This window comes from Dendrobium catenatum, unplaced genomic scaffold, assembly GCF_001605985.2.
Source record: "Dendrobium catenatum unplaced genomic scaffold, ASM160598v2 fragScaff_scaffold_1390, whole genome shotgun sequence".
In the NCBI taxonomy this organism is placed as follows: Eukaryota; Viridiplantae; Streptophyta; class Magnoliopsida; order Asparagales; family Orchidaceae; genus Dendrobium; species Dendrobium catenatum.
The window spans coordinates 12706-28584 of NW_021319852.1; the positions used below are offsets into that span (position 1 = coordinate 12706).

Here is a 15879-nt window from a genome sequence, read left to right on the forward strand (position 1 = left end):
AGATTTCTATAACCCCAAATCTGCTGAGAGATCTTCTTCCTAGCAACGCCTCCTACCCGTTCTATATCAAATTATTCCTAAGAAGCACTTATTCCTAAGAAGCGATTATTCAGTTCTTAAAGTTGAATATCAATAACAATGTAAAATAAGTCAACCCGATAATGATGAAAGTTTGTTATTTCTTCACCTTTTCATACTGACCGTCGATGAGTCTTGAATATAGAGTTTATATGTGGAACTTCAATGTCAAAAACATTACAAAAATGTGAAACTTCTTCTAGTAAAGACTTTCATCCATGTTCACTCATCATCTGCAATCATTATTTGGACATTTGCATTAATTTCATTATATTTATAATTTCTTGATCATTTCTTTATAAAGTTTGTGATAATTTATTTATAATTTTCAAAATGTAAATCATTAAATGCAGTGATAAGACAGTTAAAAGACTTAATAGTTTAATTGACTGTTAATCATGTATCAATTATTCCTTGATAATTTCAAGCACTAGAGCACAGAAGTATAAATTTTCATCAAACTAATTAGGATTTGAAAATATGAACTCTAACTGATGTCACCAACTCATTGTAAATTAGTTTGTTGTTTAAATCTCGACCACTAATTAACTCTCCGGTACTTAAATGAAAAACTACTTTATCATGTTGAAGTGCGCTCAAAGCATCAATTCTCTTGCATGAAGTTCTAACAATATTCAGAATTCTTAAAGCAATCTCAAATAAATATTACATTTACTAATGATTCTTTGCTACAGCCACTAAGAATAGTTGGAGTTGATGAATAAAACAATAAATATAGATTGTCTGATGATTATCTTTTAATATCAGTGCTTTGAAACCATTAAACTTCTCTTGCATATTAGATTCTCCATCATAATCCTGTATATGTATTCTATATATGCTTAATAAATGCTATGCAAGAAGAGTTTCAATAGATACCTTCAATATTGTTGCATTTGTTAAAGAAATATAATTAATACTTATGATCATTTCAATTATTTGTCACAACTTGTCTACATATCGCACTGAAACAGCTAACTGTTCTTTTGTGGACATATCACGAAACTCATCAACTAAAATGGTGAAGTAGGAATCACCGATATCATTCATGTTTGAAGACAAGGTCTCAGCTACGTTAGAACTGCATATCTCTTCTTATTTTTTGATGAGTCAACTTTAGCTTAACACTTGCATTTTTAAACATTACTTTTCCAACTTCTTCATTATAATCGACAAAAAATTGAAATAATTCTAAATAATTATATTGATTATCTGAGCTAGATGATTCATCATGCCCACGAAATGATAGCTCTTGGTGAATAAGAAATCGAATATAGTCAATAGTTTTCAACATATCTCCTTTTAAGCAAGAGCGTATCTTACTTAACATCACACTCAATTTTCAAATTACAGGGTGGCACTTCCTCTCATTATCAAATTGGGGAGAACCACCAAATAGTTCCAAAATGCCCTAAAGGCTTACATATGTTATTTATTCCTAACAGCATAATACCTTATTATCCAAGGGTTATTATTCAATGGGCATGATAAGTCATCTAGCTCAACTAATCAAGAAAGTTATTTAGAACTATTTCAATTTATTGTCCATCATAATGAAGTTTGTAAAAGTAACATTTGAAAATACAAGTGCCAAGTTAAAGTTGACTTTGCCAAAAAAATTAATGGAGATGTAGTTTTGAGGCAATTGAGACCATGACTTCAAACATGAATGATATCGATGATTCATTCTTCACCATTCTAGTTGATGAGTCTTGTGATGTATCCAAAAAAAGAATAGTTAATTGTTGCAGTGCGATATGTAGATAAGTTGGGTCAAACAATTGAAAGATTCATAAGTATTAATCATATTTTTTCAACAAATGCAGCAGCATTGAAGGTATCTGGTGAAACTCTTCTTACATAACTTTCATTAAACATACATAGAATACAATCAGAATTACAATGGAGTATTTAATATGCAAAGTGAGTTTAATAATTTGAAAATGCTCATACTAAAAGATAGTCCTTAGGCATTCTACAATTATCATTTTACTCATCAACTTCAACTATCCTTAGTGGCTATAATAAAAAAATATTGGCAAGTGAAGCATTTATTTGAGATTATTTCAAGAATTTTGAATACTGTTAGAACTTCATGCAAGAGAATTCATGCTCTAAAAGTAATTCATTGTGATAAAATAATTTTTCATCTAAGCACTAGGGAGTTAATTAGGGGTCCAGGTTTGAACCAACAAACTAATTTACGAGATGGTGACACCCATTGGAGTTCACATTTTCAAATCCTAATTAGTTTGATGAAAATGAATGCTTTTGTACCCGAGTGTTTGAAATTGTCAAGGAAGAAGATATACATAATCATCAGTTAGTTAAGCTGGTATTTTAATATAAGTTAGGGAGACTTTTGAATTTGTCTTATCATTATATTTAATGATTGATATTTTGGGAATTACAAATAAATTATCACAAGCTTTACAAAGAAATGATCAATATATTATAAATGCAATGAAATTCATATAAGTGTCCAAATAACAATTACAGATGATGTGTAAAAATGGATGGGAGCCTTTATTAGAAGAAGTGTCACGTTTTTGTAATATTTTTTACATTGAAATTTCAATATGAACTCAATATTCAAGACTCGTCAATGGTCAGTACGAAGATGTGAAGAAATAACAAACATGCATCACTATCGGGTTGACTTATTTTATATTATTGTTGATATGCAACTTTAAGAACTGAATAACCATTTCTTAAAAACTAATACTGAGTTGTTTCTTCGTGTGACATGTCTAAACCCAATCAATATGTTCTCTGCTTATGATAAGAGAAAGTTAATTCAACTTACAGAGTTATATCCAACAGATTTTTTTATGATTGATATTGTTTCTTGAATATCATCTATCAACTTATATAATTTATATGAGTACAAGTGGCGAATTCATATTTTTTATTAGCATTGCTGCTCTTGTAAAACAAATTATAAAGGCCAAAAAGAATATTGTGTATCCACTGATTTATAAACTTATTGTTCTGACATTAACTTTATCAGTGGCTATTGCAACAATGGAAAGAACATTTTCTGTAATGAAGATTATTAAATATCTATTGCGGAGCAAAATGGGTAATGTTTGACTTAATAACTATCTAGTGTCATATATTGAGAATGAAGTATTTGACTCTGTTTCCAATGAAATCATTATACAACATTATCCGAAAATGCAAAGTAAAATGCAGAGCTTGTAATTATTTTAAATTCATACATTAAATGAAATGCAATATTTTGCTTAGAATTTTAGCTTATTATTATTTTTTTTATTTTTAATATTCAGTTTTTTTATAATGAGTTCCCCCCTTCAAAAATAAGGCTGGTTCCGCCCCTAGCTAAAGTGCTAGCACATAAAAAGCCTTAGCTAATTCAATTCTGACCTTGAATAAAGGTTGATTAAGTTCATAAAAGCCCTTCCTTCAATTTGGCCAACATGAATTCTATAGCAAGCATAGTTCTTGATTTAAGGGTCAAGTTTTTTCACACAAGCTTCAAGCCTAAGGTTTTGACTACAAGTATGCTCCAAACTCCAACGATAAAAATGAAAAATATAGCACATTCTAGAGGTTAAGGCATGAAGCATGTGATAGATTTTTCCAGAATATAAGGTTGGTAAAGGCACACATACAACAAATACCATATTCATTATATTAATTGTTGAAAAATTCAACTATTTCCTTGATACTTTGAAGCTCCTAACTTTCCTTATAATATTATAAAGTTTTTTATAAAATAGATACAATACATTAGGCAGAATTCAACAATCAATCAAACATAAACACATATATCAACAAACACAAAATTCACACAAACATATGCACAAAAACACATGTAAAAACGTAGGGACATTGGGACAAAATATTGATATCAAGTAAATCCTAAAACTCACCTCCAATTTAAGGGATTCATTTTTTTCCCGTAATGAGAGCACTTCCTGAAAAAAAAAAGAATAAAATTGTTCCTCAATTCAAATCTAAAAGATACACGTGAAGTAACGTGAAACCTGCCAATGTATTTCAACCTTTTCTAGGTCAGTATTGGTGATTGCAATCAGCGGAGCATATAGGTTAATCATCTCGGTTTGCTTGAACCTTGCGCTACATTGTGGACACTGCAATATGAATCATTTAAATCAAATACTATCAGTGCTTTCCAAAAATTCTACAATCCTGTCTCAAATTAAACAAGATCCACCTCAGCAATATCTACATACCTTCGCTGCACTCTTTTTGCATTGTTTGATCCATTTTTCTAAGCAAGATCTACCATAAACATGTCCACAGGGAATGCAACTACATAAGAAAGAGGAGTAAAAAACTACAGCATGATAAACACATAAATAGAAAGCAAACGACCAAAAAAAAAAACTTTCTCAAATCTTTAAAACTTGGCAATGAAGCTCATAAAAGTGAAATTTTACATAGAACTGTGTAGAAAGAACCAGCAATATGTTGTAGAGTCATAATGCAACTATGTGCAATGCAGCGCAACAGCAAAGTGGAGGCCCTGCTAGAAGTGATTTATAATGGGGAAAGATTGACCTGAATATGACGTGTGCTTGATTTGCCCGTGAACTTTCAAGGAGAATGTGTATGCATGTCAGAGTGAGAAGGGTCATTGTGGGGTTTGCAGGAAGAAGAAATAAATGCCAGTTTAGTGAAAGCATTGCTAACCTAGTTAAAAAAAAATACTGAAATCATTTTAATTAATGTGTGAGTATAAAATTGCTCCCTGGCATCTTACCTTTAGTGATCAACAGCTGGATTTCCAAACAAAGAAAACAAGCCAAGGCCTATTTCAAATGCATAGATTTTTCAATAAAATAGCATTATTTCAAATCTCTTAAACTAAATTCTACTCCAAACACATATGCATGATCCTAAGCTCTCAATAATCACCCAAAAGCTCTTATGTTTATAGTTTTAAATGATTTTAGAATGAGTTTTAAGTCTCAAAGTTGTTCTTAGCCATGAATATATGACACAAATAACAGTCATATATTGTAGAAACATCCAAGAGGATTCAACTAGACTGTAATTGATGAAGACATCAGTCAGAGATTTCGACACGTGTACCATCGGAGGAATCGTAGAACGACGGCTACGATTCAGAGTCTATATCTTTGATTTATTTTCATGTATTTTCTATTTGGTATTTTCAACTTACTAGTTTACCCCTATGGGTGTTGAGTCTTTGTTGTAGCCCATGGGGCATATGAGTCACTTTGTTTTCTTTTGTTGAGACCTATATATAGAGGTCATTGTCTTTATATGAGATTAATGTTAAATCAATAGAAAATTTCATATTTCTGAGTTCATGATTTTGTGAGTTTGAGAGGAGAGGAGTAGCCTAGGAGAGGCTCAAAAGAAATACCCAACAGCCGCCTTTGTGGGAGTTCTTGGTTCTTTGGTTTTTTTTTCTTTCTTTTCTTCCCTTTTCTCCTAGTCGCCGGCACCCCAAATTCACCTCCTTACCCCCGCCCGGCCAGCAATCCCCATGCCTCCCCACGCCTCCCCTTTTTCCCTTAACAGCCTGATCACGCACCCCCCCCCCCACAAAATCCGGCCCAAATCCCCCAAAGCTCCTTTCACCGGAGCCAACACCCAAGCCGCTCGTCCCCCATTGCACCCCCACCCGCCGACCAACCTAAGGCCAAGCCTTGGAATTTGATTTTCAAATTCAAGTAGGCTTTCATTGCTTTCCTAATTTGTCCCATTGTCATTTAGGAAGTTTCCTGATTTAAATTCAATTTGAAATTTGAATTTCAAATTCCTCCCTAAATGATAAAACCCAATTAGGAAACTATTCATATGTAATCAAAACTGAATTTAATTCAGAATTTGATTTAATTAATTATTCAATCATCTGGGCCCCACTTACATTGAACCTAGACACAAATTTAAATCCCCATAGGGCCGGCCCCCTCTCTCTCTCCACTTTGCCACTGAAGCAACATTTAATCCCTTCCTAAACCCCCTAATAGCCGCCGACCTCATTAATCCCTTAATTGGGTTAATTTGAATTTCAAATTGGCTCTCCCTCTCTAATGAAAATCTGAAATTTAGAATTCAGATTTTCCCTCTCACCTTCTCCCCCCAAACCACTTGGCTTAACCCAAAAGAAACCCTAACCCTAGCCGCCCCTCACCCTCCCCAAGTCTTCTCCCATCATCCTCCCCCTTCTTCCTCACAAATCTCAAGCTTGTTCTTCTCCAACCGCCACCACAGCTATGCATGGCCGATCTGGAAGCCGACCATGGATTCTTATATGATGATCAAGGACGAACAAACATTCTCGAATCTCCTTTCTTCGACGTGAACCTAGACGTGGATGCTTCCGTGGAAGATTATTTAAATCACATCCTTTTCACGCTGGTACCCTCCATCAAAGAGCACATTCCTACCGGGCGTTGGATACTCACTAGTCAACTGGTGGATTCCCCGTCGCCGGCCACCTCTCCAACGAACTACACCTTGGGCATCACTTGCCTTTTAGTGGCATCGCTAAGCTTGTTCTCAATCTTCCTCCACTAAAGTACGTCCACCACGAGTGTGAGTGAGGGACCCAAGGTGAGCAAATTTATTTGTTAAACCGTGGATTAGTGTTTCTTTGCCGTAACATTACTTTCTCTATTTTTTGTTGTTAACTTGTAAGCATCCTGTTAATCTAGTTGTAATCGCATGCCTTACATAATTTCTACTAGATAATTCTAAAACCTAATTTGGGAGAACAAGAAGTTTATAACTAATAAAGCTTTAGTAATCAAATATTAACATCCCTAAGAAGTTCTTCTTTACTTGCATGGTTTTACATCATATGTGGTATCGGAGCATGTTAAGCATGTATTGCATGAGCTAGAAGTTCCTAGGAGTATAGTTAACATTTCCAAAACTCATTTGCATGTATACCATTACCTAGTTAATTTAGTTCACTATTTTTCCTTGTTGTCCATTAAATTACTGCACCAATTAGTGGCCTTTAGGTGAGCCTAAGCTAGTGTTTAGGTGCTGTCCACACTCTAGAAACCTTCCAAAACACTTAGACAACTTAGGTCTTTGTTGTAGCTTGCTGTCCTGATCATCCCTGCATCATTTAGAGGCATTAGGAGCATATTATCTTAGTGTCTAGGTGTTGTCCCTTACCCCATTACCTCCCCTAGCCTCCCCTAACACCTACCCATTGATCCGGAACATATTCAAGCGGCTTTAGACCTCATCGTGGGATAACTTGGGACGGTTACTCAACAAATTAGGAACACCCAAACGGATTTAGCGGACTTTAGATGCCAAACTGGTGAACGCCTAGATAACATGGAACATTTAGGAAACCCAGCGATCTATACTCCTCTAGGCCACATTCTCCTTACGGTGATGATACCCGAACTGAACATGGGCCTCCTAGAGACCACTACCGTCCCAACCATCGACCCAATCAGGAACCTTTAGGGCGCGACATTTCCTGGAGAGATAATGATGCCCGATTGCTTAAGAGCATCCGTATAGATGCCCCGTCTTTCGATGGTATGTCAGAACCCCAAGTTTTCTTAAACTGACTAAAAGAAATGGATAGCTATTTCAAATGGTATAATATCTCGGAGGAAATAAAAGTTAGATTTGCCGAAATGAAGCTAACGGGTAGAGATAATCAATATTGGACCAACCTTGAACACATGCGCGAAACCCAAGGAGAATATCCCATTAATGACTAGAGGACCATGAAACAAGAGCTTAAAATAAAATATCTCCCACCTTCTCACTACCCTAAGCTTTTGGATCATTGGAATAGACTAACTCAGGGAAGTAAATCAGTAAAAGATTATATAGCTGCTTTCGATGACTTTATGATCCGCTGTAGTGGGAAAGAGACCACTACTCCCGCCCAACTTCTTTCGATGTTTAGAGCCAGATTAAGTGAAGATCTCCGAAATGAGCTTTTTGCCAGAGGAGTTACTACCTTAGAAGCCACTTGTAGTCTTGTGTTAGATTTAGAAGAGTCTAGTAGCCATGCTCCTTCTAGAAACCAAGACTCTCGTCCTAACCCTTTCAAATCCTCCTCTAGCCAACCGCACAACAAGCCTACTTGACCCATGACTAGTCGACCTACCCCTGGCCAAGCCCAACCCCGCCCTGACTATAAGGGTAAAACCCCTGAATGGGAAGCACCCAAGACCCTTGCGGGTACTAAATGTTTTCGTTGCCATGGGTACGGGCACATTGCCTCTCAATGTTCCAGCCCGTTTAAAGTCACCATCATTGAGGAAGCCATCGACGAAGAGGATGAACCAGACATCGAATTAGTTCACCACATTGATGACGATGATGAATTTTTCTGTGAGGAAGATACTGCTGGGGTCCACTGCCTCTGGAAGATGAACCACTTAGACCTACAAGTCGTTAGGTGTGCTTTTTCACAACCTAAGTTGAGTGAAGACTGACGAAGAACATCAATCTTCCACACTTTCACCAAGATAGGTGACAAGAACTGCAAGGTCATAATTAATAGTGGAAGCTGTATTAATGCTGTGTCATCTGCTATGATTTCTAAGCACCACTTGAAAGCTACACCACACTCGAACCCCTACAAGGCCGCTTGGATCAACTCGACCGCCTTAGAAGTGCAAGATAGGAGTCTCATCCTTATTGAGTTTGTGGGATACAAGGAGAATATATGGTGAGATGTTTTAACTATGAATGTTGGCCAAATCATCCTCGGTCGCCCCTGGTTGTTATATAAAGACATGCACATTTATGGGAGATCAAACACCTGCGTGTTTGAGTACGATGGTAAGAAGATTAAGCTCCTACCCACCCAACCCAAGTATGCCAAGGAAGAGGTAAAGCCCACCCTCCTTAAACCCAGTACAGGCCAAAATCTATTGACCGCCAAAGACCTGGATACTGAGTTAGAATTAGGATCACCTTTATACGCCTTAGTGGCGCGGGAAGTGAGTGCCGATTTGGAGGAGCCTATCCCTGAAGAAGTAAAACCTCTCCTTGAAACCTTTGCTAGTGTTTTCCCAGAATATTTGCCCAACCAACTTCCACCGTTAAGGGACATTCAACACGTCATTGACCTGGTACCCGGGGCTTCCTTACCCAACCTACCCCATTACCGTATGAACCCTGTTGAGCATGCTGAGCTCAAGAAACAAGTGGATGAGTTGTTACAACATGGTTTTATTAAAGAGAGCCTTAGTCCGTATGTTGTCCCCGCCCTTCTAACCCCCAAGAAGGATGGGTCGTGGAGAATGTGTGTTGATAGTCGCAATATCAACAAAATCACTGTCAAGTATCATTTCCCTATCCCACGATTAGACGACATGTTAGATATGATGACTGGAGCCACCCTGTTTTCTAAGATCGATCTTAAAAGTGGCTACCACCAGATTAGAATTCGCCCGAGAGACGAATGGAAAACCGCTTTTAAAACCAATGATGGATTATACGAATGGACGGTTATGCCTTTCGGTTTAAGTAATGCACCGAGTAATTTTATGAGAGTTATGACCCAAGTCCTCAGACCCTTCTTAAGAAAGTTCGTAGTAGTTTACTTCGATAATATACTGATCTATAGTAATTCGGTGGGGCAACATATCGATCACTTAAAACAAGTTTGTGATGTTTTGAGGAAACAATAATTATATGCGAATCCTAAGAAGTGTATGTTCCTTATTGAACGTGTAATTTTTCTTGGATTTATCATATCCTCCCAAGGCATATCCGCTGACCCCGAGAAAGTGCGAGCCATTAACGAGTGGCCCCAACCAAAGAATATCAGAGATGTTAGAAGTTTTCATGGACTGGTCACATTTAATAGGAGGTTTATCTGGAACTTTAGCACTATTGTAGCTCCAATAATTGATTGCCTAAAGAAAGGAGAATTTCATTGGACTATATCTGCCACTAAGTCTTTTAAGGAAATTAAGAAGAAAATGGTAGAGGCTCCCGTTATGCGTCTATCAGATTTTTTCAAGGTTTTTGAAGTGACTTGTGACGCATCTGGCATAGGCATAGGCATAGGCATAGGAGGAGTATTATCTCAAGAAGGACACCCTGTTGCCTACTTTAGTGAAAAGTTAAATGACACTAGGCAACGATACTCTGCCTATAAAAAGGAATTTTACGCCATGTTGACCTCCACACAGTACTCAGAGAAACCAAAGGGAAACAAAAAAAAATAGAAAACCGCGCATACATACCTTGCACCCAGCGGATCCTCGAAATCTGCCCGAAATCCTGCACGAAATCTCGCCGAGGCACTGTTCTCTCGGCGCCGTTCGCGTCGCCTCCCACGAATCCCGCTCTGGCCTCGATCGAACGACCACAGACATCTTTAAATACCGAACCCCCATACACCTTCGCTCACGGCTCTTCCTTCCATTCGCTACACACGATCATTTCTCTTCTCCCGTTCGCCTTAGGTATTGGAGACACTACATTCTCCCTCTTGAGTTTGTTATTTTTTCTGACCATGAAGCCTGGCGTTATATAAATTCACAGAAGAAACTCAATGCTTGACATGATCGTTGGGTTAAATTTCTTTAAGAGTATACCTACACGATCAGACACAATGCAGAATCTAAAAATAAGGCAGTTGATGCTTTAAGTCTTCGAATCATGGTAACTAGGGAGATGAGGGCTGAAGTCATTGGATTTGAACAAATTAAAGAGGCTTATATGGATTGCCCTGACTTCAAAGAGACGTACGCGTTGTTAACTAATGGGAGTGAACATATAATTAATGATTTCCTTTTACATAATGGATACTTATTTAAGACCCAAAGTCTTTGCATCCCCAACACTTCGCTAAGAGAATTCCTTGTTTGGGAACTTCATGCAGGAGGTTTAGCTGGAAACTTTGGACAAACCAAAACCATCGTTGCAGTCGAACACAAGTTTTTCTAACCTAGTTTTAAGCGTGACGTCAGCAAACTTATAAGGAGATGTCATACATGTCAGCTAGCTAAACAGCGGAAACAAAACACCGGACTATACACACCCCTCCCTGTACCTAACCAGTCGTGGCAAGATGTTAGCATGGATTTTGTTTTAGGGCTACCCAAGACCACTAGGAAGCACGATTCCGTGTGTGTAGTAGTAGATCGGTTTTCTAAAATGACCCATTTTCTCCCGTGCTCTAAAACTTTTGATGCCTCTAGGATAGCCAAACTGTATTTCGATGAAATTGTGAGACTTCAGGGTAGCCTAAAACCATTGTGTCAGACCAAGATGTGAAATTTACAAGTTATTTCTGAAAAACGTTATGGCACAAAATGGGGACCAAGCTCCAATTCTCTACCGCCTTTCACCCGCAAACAGATGGTCAAATTGAAGTGGTGAATAAGAGTCTAGGAAACCTATTAAGGACTTTAGTCGAGGAAAATATCTGGGACTGGGATTCCAAACTTCCTATAGCTGAGTTTACCTACAACAATTATGTTAATCGGACTACAAGTCTAAGTCCAGTTGAAATCGTGTATGGATACCTACCTAGACAGCCTATAGATTTAATCCCCATGGGTCCCAAATTTAGAGCGTCTAAATCTGCATCTGCATTTGCATCGCATTTACATGAACTGCATAAGGATATTAATAAAAAGATTAACCAAAGCAATGCTGGTCATAAACTTAATGCTGATCTCAAAAGACGGTTCAAAAAATTTGATATTGGAGATTTTGTAATGGTTCGGATTCGTCCGAAGTGATTCCTACAAGGAACCGTTAAAAAGTTACATGCTAGAAGCGTTGGACCTTTCAAAATAACAATAAAAATAAATACTAATGCTTATGTGTTAGACCTTCCTGAAGGTTTTAATATTAATCATACGTTTAACATTGAAGATTTTGTAGTCTTTGAGGGTCCAGAGTTTAACCATCCTAATCTATTAAATAATGAGCTTTGTGAGAACCCACCTGGTGAGAACCCTAGCCCACCTCCACCCCCAAAATTATCTACTTTATCCCATACAGAGAAGATTGAGGAAATACTTAGCGATGAAATCATTTTCACTAGAGATGGTGGTCAAAAAAGGTATCTAGTTCAATGGGCAGGGAAATCAGAGACGGAGAACACATGGGTTAACCGTGACGAGTTGTAGCAACTGGACCCCGACTTACTAGAGTGGTACGAGAGCTCCAGAGATGATCACTCGACGGGGTCGAGTTTTCTCCCACCTGGGGAGAATAATAAGGACATCAATCAGAGATTTCAACAAGTGTACCATCGCAGGAATCGTAGATCGACGGCTACATTTCGGAGTGTATATCTTTGATTTATTTTCATGTATTTTTTCTATTTGGTATTTTCAGTTTACTAGTTTACCTCTATGGGTGTTGAGTCTTTGTTGTAGCTCATGAGGCATATGAGTCGCTTTGTTTTCTTTTGTTGAGACCTATATATAGAGGTCATTGTCTTTGTATGAGGTTAATGTTAAATCAATAGAAAATTTAAGATTTTTTAGTTCATGATTTTGTGAGTTTGAGAGGAGAGGAGTAGCCTAGGAGAGGCTCAAAAGAAATACCCAACAGCCCCCTTCATGGGAGTTCTTGCTTCTTTGGTTTTTTTTTTTCTTCCCTTTTCTCCTAGCCGTCGGCATCCCAAGCCGCCCGTCCCCCATTGCACCCCCACCCGCCGGCCAAGCCTTCGAATTTGATTTTCAAATTCAAGTAGGCTTTCATTGCTTTCCTAATTTGTCCCCTTGTCATTTAGGAAGTTTCCTAATTGAAATTCAATTTTAAATTTGAATTTTAAATTCCTCCCTAAATGATAAAACCCAATTAGGAAACTATTCATATCTAATCAAATTTGAATTTAATTCAGAATTTGATTTGATTAATTATTCAATATCCTGGGCCCCACTTATATTGAACCTAGACACAAATTTAAATCCCCATAGGACCAGCCCCCTCTCTCTCCACTTTGCCACCTAAGCAACATTTAATCCCTCCCTAAACCCCCTAATATCCGTTGGCCCCATTAATCCCTTAATTGGGTTGATTTAAATTTCAAATTGGCTCTCCCTCTCTAAGGAAAATTTGAAATTTAGACTTCAAATTTTCCCTCTCACCTTCTCCCCCCAAACCACTTACCCAAAACAAACCCTAACCCTAGCCACTCCTCACCCTCCCCAAGTCTTCTCCCATCATCCTCTCCCTGCTTCCTCACAAATCTCAAGCTTGTTCTTCTCTAACCGCCACCACCACTATACATGGCCGATCCGGAAGCCGATCATGGCTTCTTATATGATGATCAAGGACGAACAAACATTCTCGAATCTCCTTTCTTCAACGTGGATGCTTCCGTGGAAGATTATTTAAATCGCATCCTTTTCACGTTGGTACCCTCCATCAAAGAGCACATTCCTACCAGGCGTTGGATACTCACTAGTCAACTCGTGGATTCCCCGTCGTTGGTCACCTCTCCAACGAAGTACACCTTGGGCATCACTTGTCTTCTAGTGGCATCTCTAAGCTTGCTCTCAATCTTCCTCCACTAAAGTACGTCCACCACGAGTGTGAGTGAGGGACCCAAGGTGAGCAAATCTATTTGTTAAACCGTGGATTAGTGTTTCTTTGCCGTAACATTACTTTCTATATTTTATGTTGTTAACTTGTAAGCATCCTGTTAATCTAGTTGTAACCGCATGCCTTACATAATTTCTACTTGATAATTCTAAAACCTAATTTGGGAGAACAAGAAGTTTATAACTAATAAAGCTGTAGTAATCAAATATTAACATCCCTAAGCAGTTCTTCTTTACTTGCATGGTTTTACATCGGTACTTGATGTCACTCTTAATAACAACTACTGACAAACAAAGGATTCAAAAACCCAATTGGCCAATTCCATATGGTAAATCATCTAATAATGAAAATGATCATAAAAATACTTCCTTGTGTCAATATCCTTTGCCTCCTTTAAAGATCTAAAATTCTCTTATGGTTCAAGATTTTCAACAACCCTAATAATGGCTTACGATAATTCATGACCTCCTAGGGAAACCAAGGTTTAGTTTTGGGACCTTCTCTAAGTTGATTTTCACTCACCCTTGGATTAATTCTTCATACTTGATAGATAAAAATGTCAAAATCCATTCATCAAAATCTTGTTATGTCTGTTAGTATTGGGCATGACCCTTGGAAATTCATCCCGATAAAGTATGAATGACTAAATATGCAGTAATATTAGTGATTTAACCTAAGAGGCTCTCCAACACATGGCTCAATCAACCCATATCACCCCAATCACATTGACTCAACTTAGGGTTAGGCATTTTCATGCTAAGCTAATCGAGGGTGGGCCTAATTACATTCAATGAATCTAGATAGAACATTCAAAAAAGGCTACATTAAACCTCCATTCAAGTTGAGAAAAATGACTTAGTGCAATTGAGTGATACATCAACAAGAAGTGTTGCATCACCCAAAAAAATTATCACATCATCATATCCTCATGGGACATAGGATGACCAGCTGTTAACTCCTTATCTAAGAGAAGGGTTTAACCTCTCATTTTCCTATCTACATTCTTTTTCCCAAGATGTGGATGGAGATATATTATCTTTCCTTAATTTGTGAATGGAAGGCCCTTTATATTTAGGTTAGAAATTGTTATGCACCTATGTTTGCAAATAGGAGCCTAATAAGAGCCTTTGTAAGGATTGGATCATTGAATCAATCGTAAATAAGATTTATATGGATTTCCAAGCATTGACTGCCACCCTTTATTTATGACTTTCAGGACCAAAACTATTCTTTGTAGTTGCTACCTATGAATCTTCTAAGGAAATTACACAGGTCAAATCTAAGGAATCCAAGCTATTAAAAGACTTATTCTAAGACAAGGTGACTATCCACTTAAACCTTCACCTCACTATCCTAATCTTATTTTTTGAAATCCTCACCTACGCCTCAATAAAAAAAAAAAAAACCTTACAACATAAATTGATCGAAAATCCTTGTCCTAACACAAGTGCAAAGATCACTACCTTGCATCCTAGCTCCACTTCAAACATTCAAGCACATTCCTCCTTATAGAATTATATTAGTTTTCAATTCATCTTGCATCTTGAGTTAGATAGACCCATACTATCACCTAAGTTTTAAATCATATTTCATAGGTGAACTTGACATGAATGATGAAAGATGACAAATTCATGGAAGGCCTCTCTAGTTTTTTATGGTTTATGCTGATCTCTGGGAAAAATTCTTCTAAACCTAACAAAACCTGGGAGTTTGTAGTCATAAAGTCTTTACTACTCTCATTAAATCTCTTCTCCCAGCTATGCCCTGAAGTTTTCGCCTTTTCTAACATAAATTAGCCAAAAGAGATTTTATATTTACATAAACATCCACTCAAATGTTTTTAACTTCAAAATCTTAAAAAGCATTAATGATGCATATCCAAACCTAAACACAACGCCCTCATGGATATCAGGCACAAATGGCATGACATTGAACTAATAACCAACCTATGGCAAGAATGTGTGGCGTTACAATTTCACCAAAACCTGAAGAAGAGATTGGACTAATTATGAAAACAAGAGGCAAGAGCAGCTTAATTATACACTCCAAGTTAACCCATATCCCCACAGGAATAGGAAGTAAATGCATGCCAACCACTTTTACATTCCCACCTTCACGAATTCTGCATTATTCAACTGAAAATTCACATGAATGATTCAATATTAGAGAAACTAATTTAATCCCATCATAAAAGAAACAACATTTACTGGAGAAAAGCGAAACATAAACATAACCGTCTAAGGTTACATCTCCTTCGAGAGGGCATGGGCA

General features: G+C 37.4%; 1 protein-coding gene across 1 annotated transcript in view; it reads right to left on the reverse strand.

Moving 5' to 3' along the window:
* LOC110115735 overlaps window positions 1–15879 on the reverse strand; it is a gene marked incomplete at its 3' end in the record, with an annotated part of 28409 nt that overhangs the window by 12022 nt on the left and 508 nt on the right. Inside the window, exons 2-4 of the mRNA XM_028699769.1 lie at window positions 4299–4377; window positions 4107–4196; window positions 3925–4019 (exon numbers count right to left, since the gene is read on the reverse strand). Coding sequence (XP_028555602.1) covers window positions 3925–4019; window positions 4107–4196; window positions 4299–4377 — 264 coding nt within the window. The remainder of the gene's footprint in view (window positions 1–3924; window positions 4020–4106; window positions 4197–4298; window positions 4378–15879) is intronic.